The 20,901-nt window shown below is 36.6% G+C and overlaps 2 protein-coding genes across 2 annotated transcripts in view; both read right to left on the bottom strand.

The window, feature by feature from the left end:
• The window catches only part of LOC107563643 (histone-lysine N-methyltransferase 2D-like), a 32,093-nt gene extending 27,822 nt beyond the window's left edge, over nt 1–4,271 (bottom strand). The window contains exons 1-3 of the mRNA XM_016248563.1: nt 3,982–4,271; nt 1,118–1,200; nt 201–312 (exon numbers count right to left, since the gene is read on the bottom strand). Of these exons, the coding sequence (XP_016104049.1) occupies nt 201–312; nt 1,118–1,166 (161 nt within the window). The 5' untranslated portion in view covers nt 1,167–1,200; nt 3,982–4,271. The remainder of the gene's footprint in view (nt 1–200; nt 313–1,117; nt 1,201–3,981) is intronic.
• Nucleotides 4,272–7,668: 3,397 nt separating this feature from the next.
• On the bottom strand, nt 7,669–14,786 carry LOC107563640 (desert hedgehog protein A-like). Its single transcript, XM_016248560.1, has 3 exons — nt 13,931–14,786; nt 9,798–10,059; nt 7,669–8,587 (listed from the first exon to the last, which is right to left on the bottom strand). Exons 1-3 carry the CDS (start codon nt 14,240–14,242, stop codon nt 7,794–7,796), a joined length of 1,368 nt encoding a protein of 455 aa, XP_016104046.1. The 5' UTR covers nt 14,243–14,786; the 3' UTR covers nt 7,669–7,793.
• Between the last annotated feature and the right edge of the window lie 6,115 nt (nt 14,787–20,901).

The raw sequence follows: 20,901 nt of genomic DNA, 5'->3' as shown, positions 1-20,901 counted from the left end.
TGTAATCAAATGGGATGCATTAATATTCAAATTTTGTGTTATATTTGACCCTGGCTGATAGATCGATGGCTCTAAACAAGTGACTAGTTTGTCTACTTGTATTTAATGAAGATAGCCTTTTCCCATAAACCGAGCTATTCAAGCATGACCTAAATTTTATGCAAAGCAGCTCAAACAGCAATATTTATAGAAGGCCTTACAATGATGAGCTGGAAGTGTCCACAGTAGTGCCTGAGATGTCCTCTGCAGCAACAGGGGCACTCAGTTCCCCCTCAAATTGGATGTTCTCCTTTGCAGAGGTCCCATCATCAGCTGAGAGAAATATGGTAGCCGTAAGTTAAGATGGAGCAAATATAAATGTGCCCTTTAAAGTGCCCCTATTAAGCCATTTTTAAGGTTTCTAATATTGTTTTGGGAGTCTCCTACAATATGTTTACATGCATGAAAAGTCAAAAAACGCTTTCTTTTTCTCAAAATAAGCACTTAATATCAACTCATTTTCCACACAAACAAGCTACAGTGTTTGAGGGCAGGGTTAAGTTGTTCGCGTCCGGCCAACATAGAATATATGCGAACATTATGCAAATGTGTTATCCCGTGACGTGTAGCCATCACAGAAGTGGGATTCGAGTTACTAATGACTCGTTTAGGCTGCTCAGAGTCGATTCTTTCTTTTGGGAGACAATAACTTTATTTATCATGCACTTTCGACTTTACAACTTTGCAGATTGTTGACATTCACATGCAGCTACAATGCACACTACATAAAAGCAATATTCAAAATGGCATAATAGGGGCAAAATCCCAGATAGGTAGCACTGTTCCCTCACAGGGATTTCAAGCAAAGGTCACAAGCTAGAGAGGATTCCCATTTAAAGATATCATTGCTGTGCAAGATTAAAGATTGCTTGTTTATACACTTTCTTTGAAAGCTCTCGACATACACACATTTTAACTATAGTACGTCCACTAAAATGTGCATGAATAAGAAAAGTGTAGTTACAACAATAAGAAGTTACAAAAGGGTTTGCATGCCCCATTATAAACCGTAAAAACACACGCTTATGAATTTGACACACTTATGGCTAAAGACATTTTTTTCCTGATGTTTACTAACCTGCAGTTTCTGAATCATTTTCTTCGCAGTTTGATTTCTGCTCGTCCATTCCTACTCCTGAAGAAGATCTCTATTGCAGAGATCTGAAACACAGAGGAGAGTTACATGATTCAAAGTCAAAATGCTTGTGCCACCAGAGTAGTATGCATGTACAAATACACGTTTTGCAATGATCTACAGCAACAAAACCACTGTCATTTTACTTAAGCCTCTCAGAGGCGGTAATGGAAAAGTTAGACTGGTTAACTGTAGGTAACATTTCTCTGGATAATGCACACCATCCGATCAGCTGCGTTTTGGAAACGTCTAGCCATACCGCAACTGCGTAACTAATGTGCATAATCCAGCAAAGTTCAAATTACTCCACACCTAACTACGCAAACATTACTGTATATAGGAAAACATAACACAAAGCAGCTGATTAAATACAGACCATGAGGTGGATTCGCGTGTTCGGTGCATTTTCTCCGTTTTGGTTAACGCTGGTAGATAAACAACAGTTAGTAGATTTTTTTAATTTGTCTGATCCCGCAGCTGCGTCGTTCTGCTCGGCTTACAGTAGTGCCTAGACGCGGCTAACACGCTAGCTTTCTGACCGGGGTTAACAAACTCTCTGCAAAATAACCCGCTCGCCCATCATCAAACCAGGAAAATACAGACACGTATACACAGTCCCGTTGCTTAGTGATACCCCGCGGTCAATACAACTCTAAAACTTCGTGCATAACTAAGATAACGTGTTACTTTCTTTATGTAAAACGACGCTAAAGGGAGAAACACAAAGAAAATACAACTTCCGTGTAGCGCGCTTCCTGTGACACACATGTCGAGGTCGGGCTACAACACGGACATCGTTATTTTGTTCCGCCTGTGATAGTGCGCACGGGTGCACGTTTTTAAACTCACATCTATCTATCTATCTATCTATCAAAATGAATTCAATCATAGCATGATATAAATGTCACCTCATGTTGCAAGTTCACCAGGAAATGCAATTCAGTTACAAGGTTGCACAATGTGCTCAAGATTTCACTCAAAAAGAAAAAAATATATATGAAACAGACCAAAACACAAGGTCCTGTCCTTGTCAGGACCCATGCACACACATTTCCTGATTTATATGCCTGTTTCCTCCCATGTTAAAAAACGGAGATATGTGAAAACAGCATTGCAAGAGATGAAATCAGCAGATTGTACATTTTTTATTAATATCATAAAATGAAAATTACACATTTTTAAGTTTATTTTATAATAGTGACAGGTTTAGTGGCATGAATATTTAAAGGGATTTAACTGAAGGTTAACAGACTGTACAGTCATATACAGATGGAGCTGAACACAAAATTCCCAGATAGGCTATTTTCAAGACAGGTGATGGCTGGGCATCCTCATTCAAAGCCTAGACTACTAACACACAAAAAACTTTGGACGGGACACTTTTTAGGCTAAGCATGACCTTTAATTATGAATGTGAATGTCTAGCAAATCAAGCCATCAACATTATATATCATATTATTCCTTATATGAACTTATTATATGTGATTGTTATAGAGGGAAAGTGTAAAATTCGCATTGTGGTGATGTTCTGGTTTATCCTGATATGCTAGCGGGTTATTCAGGAAACTCAATCAAAGCTTGCTCTTACTATGACCATATTTTTTTTAATGAAGGGAAACATCTTTAAACGTTTCTACCCTCATTTTAATATTTGATACATTTGTTTAGTTAAGGTGTTCGCATAAGGAACTGTGAACAGATATCAAATCCTTTACGCACTGCTTCCCCATTTCATCTGCGTAGCTAATTACAAAATATGGGACATTGCTGCCATTTGCCCTTGTATGTTTTCTTTCTTTTTTTTTGGCTTTAGAAAATGAATTTAAACTATCCTATGCTAAAATATTTACCACACCACCTTGAAAATCCCTGACACTTTAACTTGGAATAAACGGTCAAGCTAAATCCTTTCACACTAATTTGTTGACATGTTTCCCAAGCGGTTTAAGTCACACATGCTACAGACAGCACAGTCACTGAACGAAATCCATGTATAAACTCGTCTCTATTACAGCATTTTCAAATGTTTTGAATCGGGGCAAATATTGAAAAGTAACCAAACGCATTGCTTGTAAAGCAATGCATGCTAACAGGCTGCAAGAAGTGTTCGCGTCTCTATGTGGTAACTTACATAAAACTGCTATAAAACCATGTATTAGAATAATCACAAATTTTACTCCATTTTGTTTACCAGCCCCACTTTTGCAAAAATAAATAACTTATAATAAATAAATTAAACAAATCATTCAGTTTCACATCTGCTAACTCAGCTTGCTAGCCAGACACTTCCATACTCCAAAATGCTGTAGCTCTTTCCAAAAACAACAAATAGAGAAGTTTTAATGACTTAGATAGCAAATAAAACGCTCGGAATATCACAACAACATATATTCGACAGTAAGCAACACGTGAAGTCCTAAGCATTCGTGGTTTCTGTGTTCATAAGGTCTTAATGACGGATGGTTCATAAACTGGTGCTGGCTAAAAACATGGCTTACCTATTTAACGTTACCAAGGACATAAACACTCATGCATCACGCTAAACTCAAAATACAAGGAGCTATAGGAAAAGAACGTAAACGGCCAACACAATAGCAGCACAATCCTAACACTGGTGTTTATAACCTTGAGTTTAGGAAACGCTATGGTAACGTTACGTATGAAGCTAGCAGCACATTCATTTTGGCCGACAGATTCGCACTCACTTCGCTAAATGGACGTTGAAGGGGGGCCCGAGGATCGCTAGGGTGATTAATCAGCGAGTATATATTTTTTTTTTTTAATTGAATACTACTTTTAACACTCACCTACAATGCGCTGCTAACGTCTTCGTACATGATCGGAACAATCCTCCGGATAATAACCGCTGGGGTCCGTTTCATTTCATTAAGCTAGCTTTGGCTAGGCAGGGTTTACTAGTTTGTTGTTGATGGGGGAAGTGCTGTCGGACGAGCAAACGTTTGCAAAACTACCTGATATTAAGATTTTGGCTGGCCGATACCAATGAATCAAATGAGTTCATGCTGGACTCTCATGTTTGCTTCTGCTATCATCCAGACTGAGTAACGTTAGCTTTGGCTAACCCACACCCAGATCTCCAATCTGGAGAAATGTAGCAAGTTTGTTTGATAAACTTGCTTCATGTAACAGTATGAAGAAGACTGCTAGCTTTCTGTCTTGAGTGCAGGCTGCAGTTTAAAACATGTTTTTAACACCGATGCTGAGTCCAACTGCGACCCCTACTTTTGAGAGGACAAACAAATTAGGGGTGCACTACAAATCTGGGTCATGGTTAAGTTAGTTATGTGGGAGTCAGTTCTGTTAGTTTCACCCGATTTACATTTGAACCACCTGTCCTTCACAGTGCTGCAGAGATGCAATGCTGTAATGAACTATAACTAACTTATCTATCTATCTATACAACTAAACAATTACATAATCAATTTTATTTATCCTGTTTATTTATTGCCTTAAAAGGTAGCCATTTAAGTGGTCGGTTTATTATCTGGCCACAATGTTAACAGCAGAACTCTCAGTACAGATATTTAGTCATGTCAGTTCATCCTTTCTTTCAAAATTAGCACACTATTAGCTCAGTGAAAATCGATTCTAAACAAAACATTTAAAATGAGTAGCCTAAATGAGACCACAAAATATTGCCTGGTCAAAGGTTAATTATTAGTATATTCTTAGACTAGATAAAGTATAGATTTAAAAAGAGACAGACTTTATTGATCCTGGAGTGCAGATGCATGAGCTGCCTGTTTTGAAATGAATTAAAGGCCTTCTCAAAGTTGTCTGTATTATGTATAAATGCATGTATGTGACATTGCTATTTCTTATTAAATATTATAATCTTGTTTCAATCACTGTGCCTATAGAAGATATGCATTGTTGAATCAACTAACCTGTTCTTATATAATGGTAGAAACCAAGCAGGTGTGGATTTGTTGTCCTTTAAGCTGACAAGCCATCAGAGTCAAATAGTTTTTGGGTCACATCCAGAAAATACAGTACTCAACATATTTAATCAGACTGTTTCATTCATATACCAGTGATGAATATGATGGAAGAATGGCCATCAAGTTTGTCACGGCGCCATGGACACATCCTTTAACGAAAACTCAAGATCTTCACAAATTCACATCGCAAAGGCCTTTAGATTAGACTGACCAAAAAAATGTTTTGATGTCATTAAATTTCTAGTAGTTCGTTACAGCGTAAAACATGTCACTTCCTGTTACCAGCAGGTGGCGCTATGACTATAACTGAATACGGGCATGTAGATCTGATCAGGTCAGGAGTCTTATCAAACATGTGAAGTTTGGGGCAGATTGGACATTGTATGTCTGAGTTATAGCAACTTCCTGTTTCATGGCGAAACATCGAAATTTGTTAGGCCGCCAGGGACACGCCCCTTGACGAAAACTCAGGATCTTCGCAATTTAACGTCACAAAGGCCTTATGATGACCCTCATCAAATTTGAAGATGATCCGATTAAAACTGTAGGAGGAGTTCTTCAAAGTACGAGGCCTGGAAATGGCAAAAACTGCAGAAAAATCCTGCAGGAAATTCTAAATAACGTACTTCCTGTTGGGTTTTGGATTTTGTGCCAAGAGACATTTTTGTAGGTAATGGTGTGTTACACATGTGTACCGATTTTCGTACATGTATGTAAAACGTAGCTCGAGGCGCACTCTGTTGAAATTTTACAGGTGGCGCTATCGAGCCATTTTGCCACACCCATTTATGGATCACTACCAACATCTACCACAGTGAAGTCATGTTCTCTCCAATATATTACTCAAGCATGCTGCATTAGGTCATGTTTATTTTACAGACAGAAACTGAAATTCTGATATTGCAAAATTCAGCTGCACAGTACAGGCCTTATCTGTCTCATATTATTCTGTTAGAGCACTGACATATTGATCTCTATAGAACATAACTTGATGGTATAATATATATATATTTCTCTGTATTTCCTGATCATACCCCATTTACAAGATTAATGACTTCTTCCCAGCTTTCACCAGGATTAGTTTTAACAGGAAAGGTTTGGAGGGAGCCTGAGCTTATCTTTAAAATCTGATTGGTTCACCAAAGGTATTTGTTGGGTGGGCCTACATTTCAGTCTTTGCCATTGGCCTGATCCAGATAGAGTTTAGAACATCTCCTCTCCAGTGGGGGTTTGTGTCTATCTGCCCCCTCCATGACTGAGATAATCCTCTTCTATACCTTCACAGCTGTGAAAAAAAGAATAGAGGAAAAGGCATGCGCTTCCAAAAAGCAACACAGTCTCAAAAGCATTATTTTAGTTTTATGACGCTAAATATTTTACATTGTCAGGCTGTAGATCAGAATAATGAACTTACATTTTAATTCAAAATTTTGTTTATATTGCATTAATGCTGATATTTTAAGCAGGAAAAATAATGGAGGACCAATTAAAAATATTACAAATTATCATTTATTACGTGTCTATCTGCCCCCTCCATGACTGAGATAATCCTCTTCTATACCTTCACAGCTGTGAAAAAAAGAATAGAGGAAAAGGCATGCGCTTCCAAAAAGCAACACAGTCTCAAAAGCATTATTTTTTGTTTTATGACGCTAAATATTTTACATTGTCAGGCTGTAGATCAGAATAACGAACTTACATTTTAATTCAAAATTTTCTTTATATTGCATTAATGCTGATATTTTAAGCAGGAAAAATAATGGAGGACCAATTAAAAATATTACAAATTATCATTTATTATTTTGTTGGTTTATTGTTAATTCCAGGAAGCTGTTTTTTAGAACAGACAGATTGTAAATCGTACTAAGCACATCAGAATAGACAGTGGTGTTTTCTTTGGTGTCCACAAGGGGGTGTGATGCACTTAGTAAAAGCCAGCCTGGTTAGCACATCGCTGTTGATTTTGGACACTGGAAATCGACCACAATTAGTCATTAGACATGGATAACTATGTTAACACAATATTTGTTTTACAACTCATTTCTGTTTAGAGCTTCTAAATTATCAACTACAGGATGTAATGTAAAATGCTGATTGGTCACAAATTGAAATGTTTATTAATTTGGCAACAGACAAGATATGTTGTACACAGAGCAAATCTAGTGAGAATAAAACTCCCTGTGTTTGGTGTGAATCAATTCTAAGCAGATCAGGTTTATTTTGCAACACAAACTATGATAACTTTAAGTAAAACAAGATTACAACAACTGTATCAGTGTCTGTTTGGTATAACAAATAATCACATGAACATACAGTTTAACATAAAATATATATTATCAATCCAAAAGTATAAAAATAAATATCTATTACTCTTCAAAATATTTTCTTGTAAAACAAACATTTTGAATCCCATAATTGTCCATATGGTGTTTATTCAATATTTTTTAAGTTACACTGAATATTTCACATAAAGTACATGCATAACTGCAACCAATTTACAAATTCTAAATGTATGAAATAATTGTATCCGGACATTATAGGTGAGTAATTATACCAGTTATAGTGCCTATTGCTTTTCCTTTTTGGTCAGTAGTTTTTAAAGAGCTATCATTTATTTTGCAGTTGACATTATGTTTGCATATTCTGTGTCTTGACCATCAGTAAAACTTCTGAGGATCAAGAAATATCCGCCCTAATGTGTGCAAAAGCCTTGCATACCAGTAAACCTCCCTTTGTTGCAAAAAACTGTGTTCATTTTCCGTTTCCACTGTGACCTCTGGGAATTTCTTGCATTTGCTGGAAGAACTATTGTGCATCACAATAGTAAGGAAGGTCTGATCTGTGGAACAGATATTAGGGACCATGGCACTACTTTTAACCACCACTCTTTGTGAGTTCTCTTCCACTACTGTCTGGAAAAAGCGAAAAAGAACACGGAAAGGCCAAAATGCCCAGTGTGCAAGTCTGTGATCCTCAAAAGAAGCGTAGTTGGATACCAGCATGCCATCCACAAATAAGTTCCCATGATCTGTCAAAGGAGCATAAACCCCCATCCTCTCCTCCAGTGAAACTGAGACCACTTTAGATGGCTGAAGTCCTCTGTTGTCCCCAGTAGTAAGTATATAGTCCCCAATCCTAACTTTTTGGGCAAACATAGCTTCATACTCACGGTGGTGCAGTTTGAGATTGGGAGCCGCAAAGATGAGGTGATTAGGAGTAAGTGCCATTTGTTTCCCATTTTCAGTAGTAAAAATAAAGAAAGTGGTTCTGCTCTCTCTATCCAGATGTAAAAAGAAAAGTACCCGACTGAGAACAATTTCACCTGACTCAGACAAAGAAAGCACCTTCTCGCCAGGCTGCAAACACGACATAGGTTTTTGCACGCCATCAGCCATTGTCACATGTCCCGATCCTGAAAAGCAGCCACCTTTTTCTACAGCTACAGAGTGATCTGGAAAGATTTTGAGGTGGAACGAGTTATCAACTTCAACTTGAAATCAAGTTAAAGAGATTGTTCACCCAAAACTGAAAATGATGTCATCATTTACTCCCCCTCATTAGTTTTTGTCCATAGACTGCAAGTCAGTGGGGTCCAAAACAACATTGGACACCACTGACTTTCAATGTATGGACATTTTTCAAAGTATGTTCTTTTTTGTTCCTCATACCGTTTTGGAACTTCGTGACAGTGAGTAAATGATGACAGAAGTTTTATGTTAAGGTAAACTATCCCTTTAAGAGCTACAGTCAAACCAAAAAATTATTCAGACACCAGATATACAGGTGCATCTCATTAAATTAGAATGTCATGGAAAAGTTCATTTATTTCAGTAATTCAACTCCAGTAATTGTGAAACTCGTGTATTAAATAAATTCATTGCACACAGACTGAAGTAGTAGATTTTGGTAGATTTTGGCTCACATTTAACAAAAACCCACCAATTCACTATCTCAACAAATTAGAATACTTCATAAGACCAATAAAAACATTTTTAGTGAATTGTTGGCCTTCTGGGAAAGTATGTTCATTTACTGTACATGTACTCAATACTTGGTAGGGGCTCCTTTTGCTTTAATTACTGCCTCAATTCGGCGTGGCATGGAGGTGATCAGTTTGTGGCACTGCTGAGGTGGTATGGAAGCCCAGGTTTCCCAAAGACTTAAACTACTTCAGTCTGTGTGCATTGAATTTATTTAATACACGAGTTTCACAATTTGAGTTGAATTACTGAAATAAATGAACTTTTCCATGACATTCTAATTTATTGAGATGCACCTGTAATTTTTTATATTTTTTTACTAGTGGGTGCAGGACACTATAGTTCATTTATGTAAGTGAGGATAGCAAAATAAAGTAAACTGTGACATATTATACCCAAAAATTCTTCATAAAGTGGACAACCAGAAAAACATTGAATAAAAATTATTCAGACACTTTGACCTGACCATGTTTTGCTTAAATGTTATCTGACATTATCAAGATGAATTTGTTCTGACACAGTTGAGTTCTTGTCATATTTTATTACCATTTTCTAAACTATAGCGAATAAACTGTGATAATGTGTGAAATGTTGAAGGTGTCCGAATAAATTTTGGTTTGACTGTACATGAAAAGATATGAAGTCACAATAACTATATAACAGAAGGATTTACAAGCTTACCGGCTTTGACAGAGCAGTGCACATGGTACTTGGATTCATAGTACACCCAGTCAAATCCAGCCTCAACTGCCAACTGTGCAAGTAGTCCATATTTTTTTGTGTCCCTGTCTGAGGTGGTGATGTCAACTGCACGGCCCTCATAATGCAAAGAACCAAGAGGGTGATGACCATCCTCATCCCAGGCTTCTGTCACTCGCAGTCGAACTCCAGGCCACTGGTTCATTACTGCTATTGCCAGTTTATTGAGGCAGTCCTTACAGCGCTGTGAAACGGAAAGAGCAAATAAAAACATACAGGTGATACAAACAGAAGGACTAAAATGTTTTTGTTTTTATTTGATCTTTATTTAAAGGGACAAGTTACTTAAAATTATGTCTCACTTTATGTTTTTCTAAACCTGTGACTTTCATTCTTCTGTGGAACATAAAATATATTCTGAAGAATGTTTTGTCTGTTTTGTCCATAAACAGCATTGAATCCCACTGTCTTTCACTGAAATTACTAACATTTTTCAAAATATCTTCTTCTGTGTTCCACAGAATAAAGAAGGTAGTGCAGGAAGAATATTCACTTTTAGATGAATTTTCACTTCAACTGTGTCACATTGCCAAAACTCCTCCTTTTTAAAGCAATGATTCAAACCAGAGGTGTGCTAATGCTGAAAGCACAGCAAATACCATGACATTTCAGAATTCTTTGTCAGAATTTGGCGCCGGTAGACATCAGCAATTTTTCTCCAGCATTTTCAGCTCTGCAAAAGGCCATTTCCACCCCCAACATCTAACAATATGAACAAAGCTACATTAACTCATTTCCAGCATTCTTTGGACACTTCAGCATGGTCACAGAGTAAAGCCAAGGTCAATTCCTTATTTATTTCTTCACACGATTGGAACATTTTCACACAGTCTTTTGAATGACCCCAGTGTCAACCTTGAGACTTTGTAACACAGAATTTAGACTTCCTCCATGCATTCTCCACATTTTCCCTCTCTCTACACCTCACGTAATGGAGAATCTGTTAAAAAGTAGGATTATTTGTCAGTGAAAATAATATTATGTGACCTAGGGTCGTGATTGAGAGGGTATGGGAAAAGGCGAGAGAGCAAGACAAGGTCGAAAAGCCAATTAGAGCAAGAAGAAAGCAAAGACCAGTCTGAGCGAGAAGGCAGATGGATGGAATGTTTAGACGTCTACTTGGGAATGTGACAGCAAGAGTGAGAAATCAAGAGGGGAAGAAAACAAACCAGGGAGATTTTTCTCGCAGTGCTGTTGGACAGAGGCGATTCATTGTGAAAACTACAATAGAGGCTTTTCCGATGGTGCCATTACTTCAACAGATGAGAATTCTGCACAGGCGACCCCGCAGAGGCTTGAAAAGATGCACAAAGGATAGCTTTCAGAGTTGGGCAATGAGAGGGCACATGCATACGTACACAAACTCCAACTTGAAGCACTTTCATAAGGGTTTTCACAGTTAACTAGATGCCAATCTATGCCAACGCATTATCAGTGATATCCAACTTATCAGGAATATCTCAAAACAACCTATGATACCATAACAGATTAGGTCATGCCAAAGAATACACTGTCTATTTCTATTAACTTATTCAACTGAAAATGTCCTCATACTGCCGTTAAGTAATGAGTTTTAAATGGCTTCTATGTATTTAAGGTTTAAAAATAATATTAAGTGCACTCGGTTTTCTTCACAATGTTATCTGCCTTACCTACCTTCATGTTTATACAAGGGAACACGCACACACTCCCGGACTAAGGAAGTAGAGGTGTAGTGATCATTTTATAGCTCACTAACGAAAAACTTGGTTAAAGATTAAATGGTGCTGTGGCAGTCCAGACAGTCTTATTGTCACGTTTTTTACATTGCCTAGGGAACATGGCAACATGGGTAAACATTCTATCAACATCATGAGATTGTTACAGTCAAAATCTCTTCTCTTGGACTAATTACAATTTTTCAGGGCCTGTCCAGACAAATTCACCTTCTATCACAGCTTTATAGCTGTTTGCATCAATTTTCAACAAAAAAAAAAAACAGACAATGAAACAGCTGAATTACAGGAATAACAAATAACAAACCCCTTTATTTTCAAGTAGTGTTTAACTGTGCATGAAGTATGTCATGGATGACTGAGAGAGTTGAAAGGATCACCGGATGCATCTGGGTCATTCCATGAAATCTGTGCCTTTTCCATTTTGATTTTAAATTAGATTTCAAACATTACATGAGACAAAGAATGTCGTTAGGCGTTAATAAATTGCTTTTTGCAAATTGAATGAATTATAAATCGCTATGTAGGCGTTTGTTAGGATGCAGATAAGCCTTTAAAAAGTAACAGGGTTGACAGTAACCAGGCTGACGTTTTACCATTCATTTAGCCGTTACTAGCCTTGTGCTCAAGATTATGACACTACAAAGTGTTTATGAGAAAGATTATTTAACGCTGATAGATGTACAAATATCTAGTTTTCAAAAAGAAATAATACTGTACATAACCATAGTCACATCCCTACTGACAAAGTTAATGAAATAAACAATACAAAAAGACCAGGCACTTACTGAAAAGTTATAATGTCGTAATGACATATGCAATCACTTTAATAAAGGAGAGTATTAAAGGTAAGAGTTAACACATAACTTTAAATAATTATTCTAATAAATTAAGAATAATACATTTCTAATAAATTATATATAATTGATAATAATATTATTTATAATTATATATAATTATATTATATATAATTATAATTATATAATCTAATTATATATATATACATATATTAAGATATCTATTAAGATTAAATCAATTAAGAAAGATTAAAATATCATTTAGCCATTGTTTACCACTGTTTATAAGACACACAAAAAGCACTGTGGAGTGACCCATCTGCAAAATGGGACGCAGCTGATTCTCTTAGATCCTCCTGAGACCCAGCTATGGAGTTTTTGCCTCTGTAGTGGACATTATATTTTAGTGAATTTCTCTGAGACCTCACATGTCACAGTTTTATGTCTGGATGTCCTGTACAGAGCACATTCAGGGCTTTCCAGAGATACCAAATGATTGGATGTTTCACCGTGACCACTCCCTCTCCTTGGTCTTTAAAAATGGCTGACATTAATTTAGTGATAAAACTGTACATCCTTATGGAAATATGATCATATTTTGTAATTATAATTTAAATCTGATTAATTTTCAAATTGTTTGTCACAAATCAACATCTCAGGAGAATATTATGGGGTTTCAAATCAAAATATGACTTCCTGTTATGAAACAGGACATAATTTCATACATGTCCACTGTAGAGGACACCAGGACTAAAAGCATGATTATTATACATTTTGGGAGACAAAAGAATTGAATAGGAAAACAAATTATATATCAATATTCTTATGAAATGTTAGATATTATTATGAAAATCTAGCCAATTACTACTCCCATTATTACACTTCTTTTTTCAACATGCTGTCCCAACAGCACTTTAATATGCAAATTAGATACAGTGTATAGATAACATTGTGCTTAATGGGAAAACCAATTTATGAAATTTTTACACACATATTGCATAAAGCAAAATGGTATATCAAATAATTTTGTTATATATTTTATAACATAGTTGAGAATAATCCTTAAACAAAGTTAGTTATAAAAAAATCCTGAAACCTAAAAATGTACCATTGTTTTGCCTTTTCATGTCTAATCTTGTCATTTTATTTTTTAGAAAAATTGAGTCCTGGTGTCCTCTACAGAGGACATAGCATAACTTATGAATAAAATATAATTTTTCAAAAATGTAATTTTACCTTTTTTTTCTTATGCTCTAAACCAGTGGTTCCCAACCCTGGTCCTGGAGGCACCCCAACACTGCACGTTTTGCATGTCTCCTTAATCAAACACACCTGATTCAGGTCATCATCTCATTAGTAGAGACTCCAAGACCTGAAACTGGAGCGTCAGAGAAAGGAGACATGCAAAATGTGCAGTGTTGGGGTGCCTCAAGGACCCAGGGTTGGGAACCACTGCTCTAAACAATGTAATGACATGAAAAAATACTAAATTCACAACCCTTTTTATTTCTGGTTCTCAGGAGGAGATACTAGTTTCCTTTACCTTGGTCATGAACCGGTCAGCTTTGGTATGTTCCTCGTCTTTGAAGTCAATGTCAGTGTTATAGTTGCACACGAACTCATTGAAGCGTTCCGAACTGCGCGTTATCCTGCCCTCCGCTCTTCCGCTCGCTCCCAGGTTGTTCTCCGAGACACCGGGCACGTACTGCTTGTAAGACACTGGAGTCAACTTGCGTTGCCTGTGGCGAGTGCCGTAACCCGGACCCGGTCCGCATCCATCCACCACCAGCCATGAATAAAGACACGCAGTCAGCAGGCCGAGCCTCGCCAGCCTTAACCAAGGAGCCAACGTCATTGACGCGCGTGAAGTGTGCCAGGGGATCAGCGAGCCGCGAACCCTGCAGCGCGAGCGTCTCTCCCTGCACCTCGTCTGACTTTTTCCATGTCCATATCACGGTGTTGAATTAGAATGGGCACTCGTGGGGATTAGGCTCGTGAATCATTGACCAAGATGTAATGGTTTCCAGATGAAACTGATTATTTAGAACTTAACATCAATGCATCCAGCCATGGTGAATGTATGAACCTGAACAGTTTTCCATATAATTAGCATATAATATCTAGTTTTTAAATGGCGTACAGGGGTCAGTCCGTTTATAAAGCCTAGCCAAATTGCGGCATTCCGCGCAGAGATGGATTGATCGCATTCTCGTTCTCGTTTGTAGATACTGACATAGCAACAGGTGCTTCATCCCATCATCCTACTCCACCTTGGACAGCTCCGCGCGAAACTGCGTTTTCTGCAATAAGGTTCACAGCGCGCGTCTCTGCTGGTCCTGCCTGATAGTCGCGCTCAAACATAATTTCATTCCTTTACTGTCTGAGTGTCCTGATTCTGCTTCAACATGTGTTTGCTCCCGCTTTTAACCGTTGCGCTCGACCACTAAATATTTGTGACCGGACAAAGATCGCCCTCCCTTCCTGCGCGCGCTCCGGGACAGTAGCGCACACGCCTCCTCGCGTGCGTTTGCAGTCATGCAGTTGTGAAGTCATTACAATGTATTGTAACGAGTGGGGGCTACTTTCCTGTGCGCTGTATTTAACAGCATATTTACATGCTGCTACAACGGAGAAAGGCGGAGAGACCGGTTTATGATTAAAAATACATTTCTATACAGTTTACTGTTTTGGATACAAAAACTTCGTTGGCCGTTTCCACCGTTAATGGCTATTAAAAACACAAAATGTGACAACATGCCAAATAATGGTATTTGCTATTAAACAAATTTGGTGTAGAAACAATTTTCACTCAGAAATTGTTAGTAAATCTCACAAGTAATTACAAAGAATGCAAAATGAAATTGTGAAGTTGAAAGACCGCAATAGTTTTGTTAAATGTACTCCATGAATATTTTTTTTACAGCAAAAAAACGTACAAACATGACAACTTGCCTGGACCTCACATTTAAGAAAAATCCTGTTGTCGTGAGAACACAGTTTAAGCGTTTTGTTCAAATCAACCTCCATTATATAGTTGACACTTGCATATATTATTATAATTAATTATTTAAATGAATAAAAAAAATATTCTAATTATTCTAAGAGAGTTTTTCAACACCAATGCTAAGGAAAAAACATTTATGGAAACAAAAGCTAGTCCTTTAAAACACAAAGACTTGTGACAACTAGCCCCAGTCTCCTCTCTGCTTAAAACTACCCATTCACTCAATCAGCTTGTTGTGTATTTAGATGCAGGTGAGGGTCATTCACATGAATCTAAGCTTCACTGACAGCTTCCTGCTGAGAGATAACAGAGTCATTTCTGTGACTCATTCATTTCTCTCTCTTTGTTTTTCTCCTGAAGCAGAAGACACTGGCTGACACATGCGCCTTGTGCCGAGAAGACCTCTGGGCTGTTAACACCCATGTTTTACCAGCTTCGTAATTATAAACCACCTCAGAACAATAGTTCAAAATTAGAAGACAGTACAAATATCTCAAGTCAATATGGCAATGTGAGCAAGAGGAAGAAAAATAAAGAGCAGCAAAATATCAAAATGATTTCCGCTGACCTTCGTTATGCATCCAGACCTTTGGCATCTCAGACAATTAATTCACACACACAGATAAAGCATGCAAAGGTTAAGGCTCTTAGGAAATCTATCAACCTTTTAAACAATACTTTCAGTAATTTTCAAGTTTCAAATTTTTCCAAAAACTTTCATAAAATTTTATTTTTCAGGTTTAAATTAGTGAATCAGAGATGTTTTCATAATAATGCACAAAACAGCTATAAAGCAAGATACTATTTGTTTAGTAGTTTAGTGCAACATGTTCGATAAATCTGACTTTATACTTATACACATTTTCCTTCGATATGTATTTGTTTTAAACATTTAAATTCCATTAAATCACCAATTTTCTCAGACTAATAGACAAAAACGGCTATAAAATATGCTCATTTGTGGTGAAGTACTTATGCAACATGTTTAATAAATTTGAACATACACTTTTATATCAATTTCCTCTTGTAATATGTGTTTGTTTTAAACTTTTCAATTACATTTTTAAATGACCAGTTTTCATTGCAGTCTCAGACTGAGACAAAAACATACTATAAAGTAAGATATTCAGTTGTGTTCGAGTAATAGTTATGCACCATTTAATAAATGTAAACTTAATATTACTTTTCCTTCATAATACTGTATATCTTTGTTTTAAACTTTTCAAAAACTTTATTTTCAGGTTTAAATTATATTTTTAAATTAGCGTTTTTCATTGTAGTCTCAGACTAACAGACAAAAGCAGCTATAAAGTATGATATTATTTTGTGTTCAACTAGTTTATGCAACATGTTAGAATAAATCAAAGATCCATCCTGATCATGCAATAGGTCATATTTTATGTACCTCTGAAAATCAGATCTGTGGTTCAATCACACGTCCCAGACACCACAAATAGCAAATGTGGGGAAAACCTTAATCACAAGTACAAAGACTTTCAAGAGCACAATCAGTGATACTGACATACCGCCGAGGGGAAATAGAGAAAATAGCTGCCATTAAACATTAAAGGGAGATGACAATAAAAATAAACACAACTGTTTCAAAATAATTGTTATTAGTATTTCTGCATCCCCCCCACCCTCTAGCCTTTTTAGCGACCCCACTCCCCCACTTCAGGATGGGAGTATATAGAACAGTGAATGGCTGAGTTTCCTGAGCAGCCACAGCACAGAAAATGAGATCTTTCCTGCCAGAGTTACTCTGGCCCTTATTTTCCCATTACAGATGAATCGTGATTACACTTGGCCTTATAATAGCAAAGTGCCATTGAGCTCATGCTACCTTACTTGGCATCAGCAAAATTAGTTGCTGCATCATTCGCAAAGCCCTCGATTCCAAAATTGCCTCGAATAGTCAGCTGATCATTGGGGGTGATGGTGTTCAATCAATCATGTCAGATGTTACAGAGCATGTTTATGTAAGACGGGCCTGTAAATAAGGCCGAGCCACTTAGATTTAGTAGGAAAATGCTGACTAGACACTATTCTGCATACGTTTCCTGAGACAAAAGCTGTTAGTGTTGCCGAGAAGAGTCAAGGAGCTGACACCGATTATGACCCACCACCATCGGTCAATTCAGTCGTCCCTCACCCTGTTATCAGTGCAGGAAGAGGCAGGGCGATGTGTCGGACTGTGCTATGCTAAAACCACATGATTTCTGGCTTCAGCGCCAACATACGGCTTCATAGGCTGCCCCTTACCTTAAATAACATGCTTATCACAGTCCAGAGCAATGTGACAGGGGATCATGGATAAACAGGATCATCTGTCATAGGTGTACATAGATACACCATGCCGCATTATGGCCTGGTTCAGTCGTCATGTCATGCGCCATCTATATATGCATGCTCTGTGCTTTTCTAAGAGACTGAAATTTGCCTATATAATAATTGTCATAATACAACAACTGGGACAAAACAAAACAGATCAGGGTGGAACTTCCTGAACCGAAACAAATAAGTTACAGTTCAAGAGAAGAGAATATTATTGCAGATAATATACTGTACCTGCTATGCTGACCAGATTTAGAAACATGTTTTTACAGCAGTGAATAACTAACTCGACCAGGAAAACAAAAGATAACACAGGACAACTTCATGTCTTGCTTTTTTAAGGATAATTCATATATTACACAAAACACTCATTCTTTCGGCCTAAGTATTTATTGGATTAAAAATGTGAATGTCACTTTCAGGGCTCTGTATTGTAAAAACCCTGTGTTTATAATGCCTTGAAATAACAATAGGTGCCAGACTAGTGACTGTCTTTACAAGTGAGTCATTGAATCGTTCACTCAAACGATTTTTATTTATTTGATTTATTTAGTAATTTAGCAGACGCTTTTATCCAAAGCGACTTACAAATGAGGACAACATAAGCAATCAATTGTAGTATTAAAACAACTCAAAACAGATCCAAAACTAAAAGATAAAACTTTATAAATGCTACTTATACACATTTTAATAATAAAGAAATTAAATAACAATGACAAATGCATACAACAAAATTTTAATGAAAAACAAAAGATAAAGCTAAAAACAATTCAAAATATTAAAGAGCAAAAGGTATAAGAGTTTAATAATGATTCTAACATAACACTAAGCCAAACACCAAAAAAACAACTACCTACATATATATATATATACATACACATTTATAAATTCAATATATATATATATTATTTCATTTCCATTTAGTTTGTTGAAGTATTAAAATAACTCAAATTAAATCAAACTAAAACTTAATAAAAAGATCTATACAGGCATAATAAATTCAGACATTAAAATAAATAACAAATACAAATAATACAAATCAAACAACAGTTGTTTATCAGTAATCCTAAAAAATAACACTGAGCCAAACTTGCATGCTAAACAACAACAACTTACTGACACATAGTAAGAAATGGTTATAAAAACTGAAACAGAAGCGAAACAAGTAGCAGGAAAGAGGAGAAATAAAAAGCGATACTTATTAAAAACAACAACTTATTAAACAATATGTTCAAAACACAGATTGATTCAAATGACTTGTGTCTTATGCCAAAAATGTTATGCTATAGTAGCACTATGTGGTTCTGAATTCAGCATCTGTCTTTATGAGTGGATCATTGAATTATTCACTCAAATGATTCATCAAAACACTGTTAATACCTTTACTGCGTTTTGTTTGGATACACACTTCAGTTGCAGTGGCTTAAAATATCAAAAGTATCAAAGCAGTGTCAAAATGTAACCCCAATATTTAGTATTATTGACATCTAAACGAAGATTTGCGAAAACACCAAGGCTTTCTCTCAACTGTATTTTCCTTGCCGACATGGTGTTGTCTACTTAAGAGGTCAACAATATGAATAGCACATATCAAACATGCTTTGTCCTGTTAGAGCTGCAGTACTGCAACCAAACCTTTATTATATTTTATTTGTCAAAGAGATTAACTCGTTTGGTGTACACTAAAATGTATTAAACATACTAACTACACTCTTAAAAATAAAGGTTCTTCACGATGCCGTAGAAGAACCTTTTTGTCTAAATGGTTCCATAAAGAACCTTTAACATCTGAAGAACCTTTCTGTTTCACAAAAAATTCTTTGTGGCGAATGAAGGTTCTTCAGATTACAAAAACGCAAGAAAGAGATGGTTCTTTAAAGAACTTTTGACTGAATGGTTCTTTGTGGAACCAAAAATGGTTCTTCTATGGCATCGCTTGAAGAACCTTTTGAAGCACCTTTATTTTTAAGAGTGTACTAGATAAAATCTGCAAGTTGTAACCATGCCCTATTTTATATTTATTTTTATATATCTATATATAAAAACAAAAACCTTTTTTCTCTGGCAAAACACCTCTGTGTGAGAAAGGCTGCTGAGTGTGTGAAGGGAGTGTGTCATGAGAGTGCAGGGTGGGTGTGGATGTGGCGTTGCAGGCGGGCAGCCCCGCTCATTATCAGTTGATTAGCAAGTCTTTTCCGGCCGTGAGTTTTCTATTTTCCAGAAGAAATAATATCTTCTAATGCACTTTGGCACACACTTCAAACAACCGTCAGGAAAGCTAATCTGACAATAACGATAGGCTATCTCAACCTGTGAAAGACTGCCTTTCTTCCCCTTGTCTGATATGATTGATTTGGAGTGGACCAGCCTAAAGCCCTCTGCTGATCAACAAGAGTGACATGCGTCCACCCAATTTTGTTGAACTAAATGTTTCCGAGGTAAACTGAAATTGAGAGGACAAGTCCTAAATTGCCATCATTTCACATCGATTTGTTAGTTTTACATTTTATATACATTTCCTTCATAATGTTTTGTTACATATATTTCTTTGAAAAAATTATTTTGTTTAATTTACAGATTTAAAATTACATGTGGAATCACATATATTCAATGTGCTCATACTCAGGTTACAGACAATGAAAAATTTGCCAGATTAAATTTCTAAACATAAATATGTAATATTTGTTTGATTATTGCAAAGTGGTTTAATAAACGCTAAATATTAATTGTGTTAAACATAATAAATCTTAAATGTTATTTTAACTTTAGCTTGTCATAACTTCTGCTTAAACTCACTGCCTAAAAATGGCTGTTTCAGTAAAAACTTCTTGGTAAAGTTGTTTTAGCAGAGGAAATTCAACGATAAAAAAAATCTCGAGGACATCCAACAAAGCACACAAGAAAACAGAGAGAAAACAATAATCAAGACAGACAAATCATAATCAGAGGCCGGGATTTCTTTTTCTGTTTAAGAGAAAAGAAAAAAGGAAAAGGAAATGAACACTCAACGAGGAAAACGGATGGACGATATAGAGGTGGGGGGTGAAAGCGAGTGGCTTGCACTCTCCTGATGATAATAGGGGTTTTATCTGCCATGGGCATCCGTGAGGGGAAAGCACAGGATGGGTCAGCCGCGGCGTCTCTAAGGGCCTGCTGACAGACCCGGGGCAAAATAA

The sequence above is a fragment of the Sinocyclocheilus grahami genome, unplaced genomic scaffold (genome assembly GCF_001515645.1).
Source record: "Sinocyclocheilus grahami isolate Dianchi unplaced genomic scaffold, SAMN03320097.WGS_v1.1 scaffold884.1, whole genome shotgun sequence".
Taxonomy (NCBI): domain Eukaryota; kingdom Metazoa; phylum Chordata; class Actinopteri; order Cypriniformes; family Cyprinidae; genus Sinocyclocheilus; species Sinocyclocheilus grahami.
This window is presented reverse-complemented; position numbering and strand designations above follow the sequence as displayed.

What these genes read in the sequence shown, in the direction of transcription:
- LOC107563640 (XM_016248560.1), bottom strand. Translation starts at nt 14,242, where the DNA reads ATGACGTTGGCTCCTTGGTTAAGGCTGGCGAGGCTCGGCCTGCTGACT. An exon ending in CTGACCGGTTCATGACCAAG is followed by an intron (nt 10,060 to 13,930) that starts GTAAAGGAAACT and finishes TCCGTTTCACAG; the next exon opens with CGCTGTAAGGACTGCCTCAA. An exon ending in GCACTGCTCTGTCAAAGCCG is followed by an intron (nt 8,588 to 9,797) that starts GTAAGCTTGTAA and finishes AAATCTTTCCAG; the next exon opens with ATCACTCTGTAGCTGTAGAA.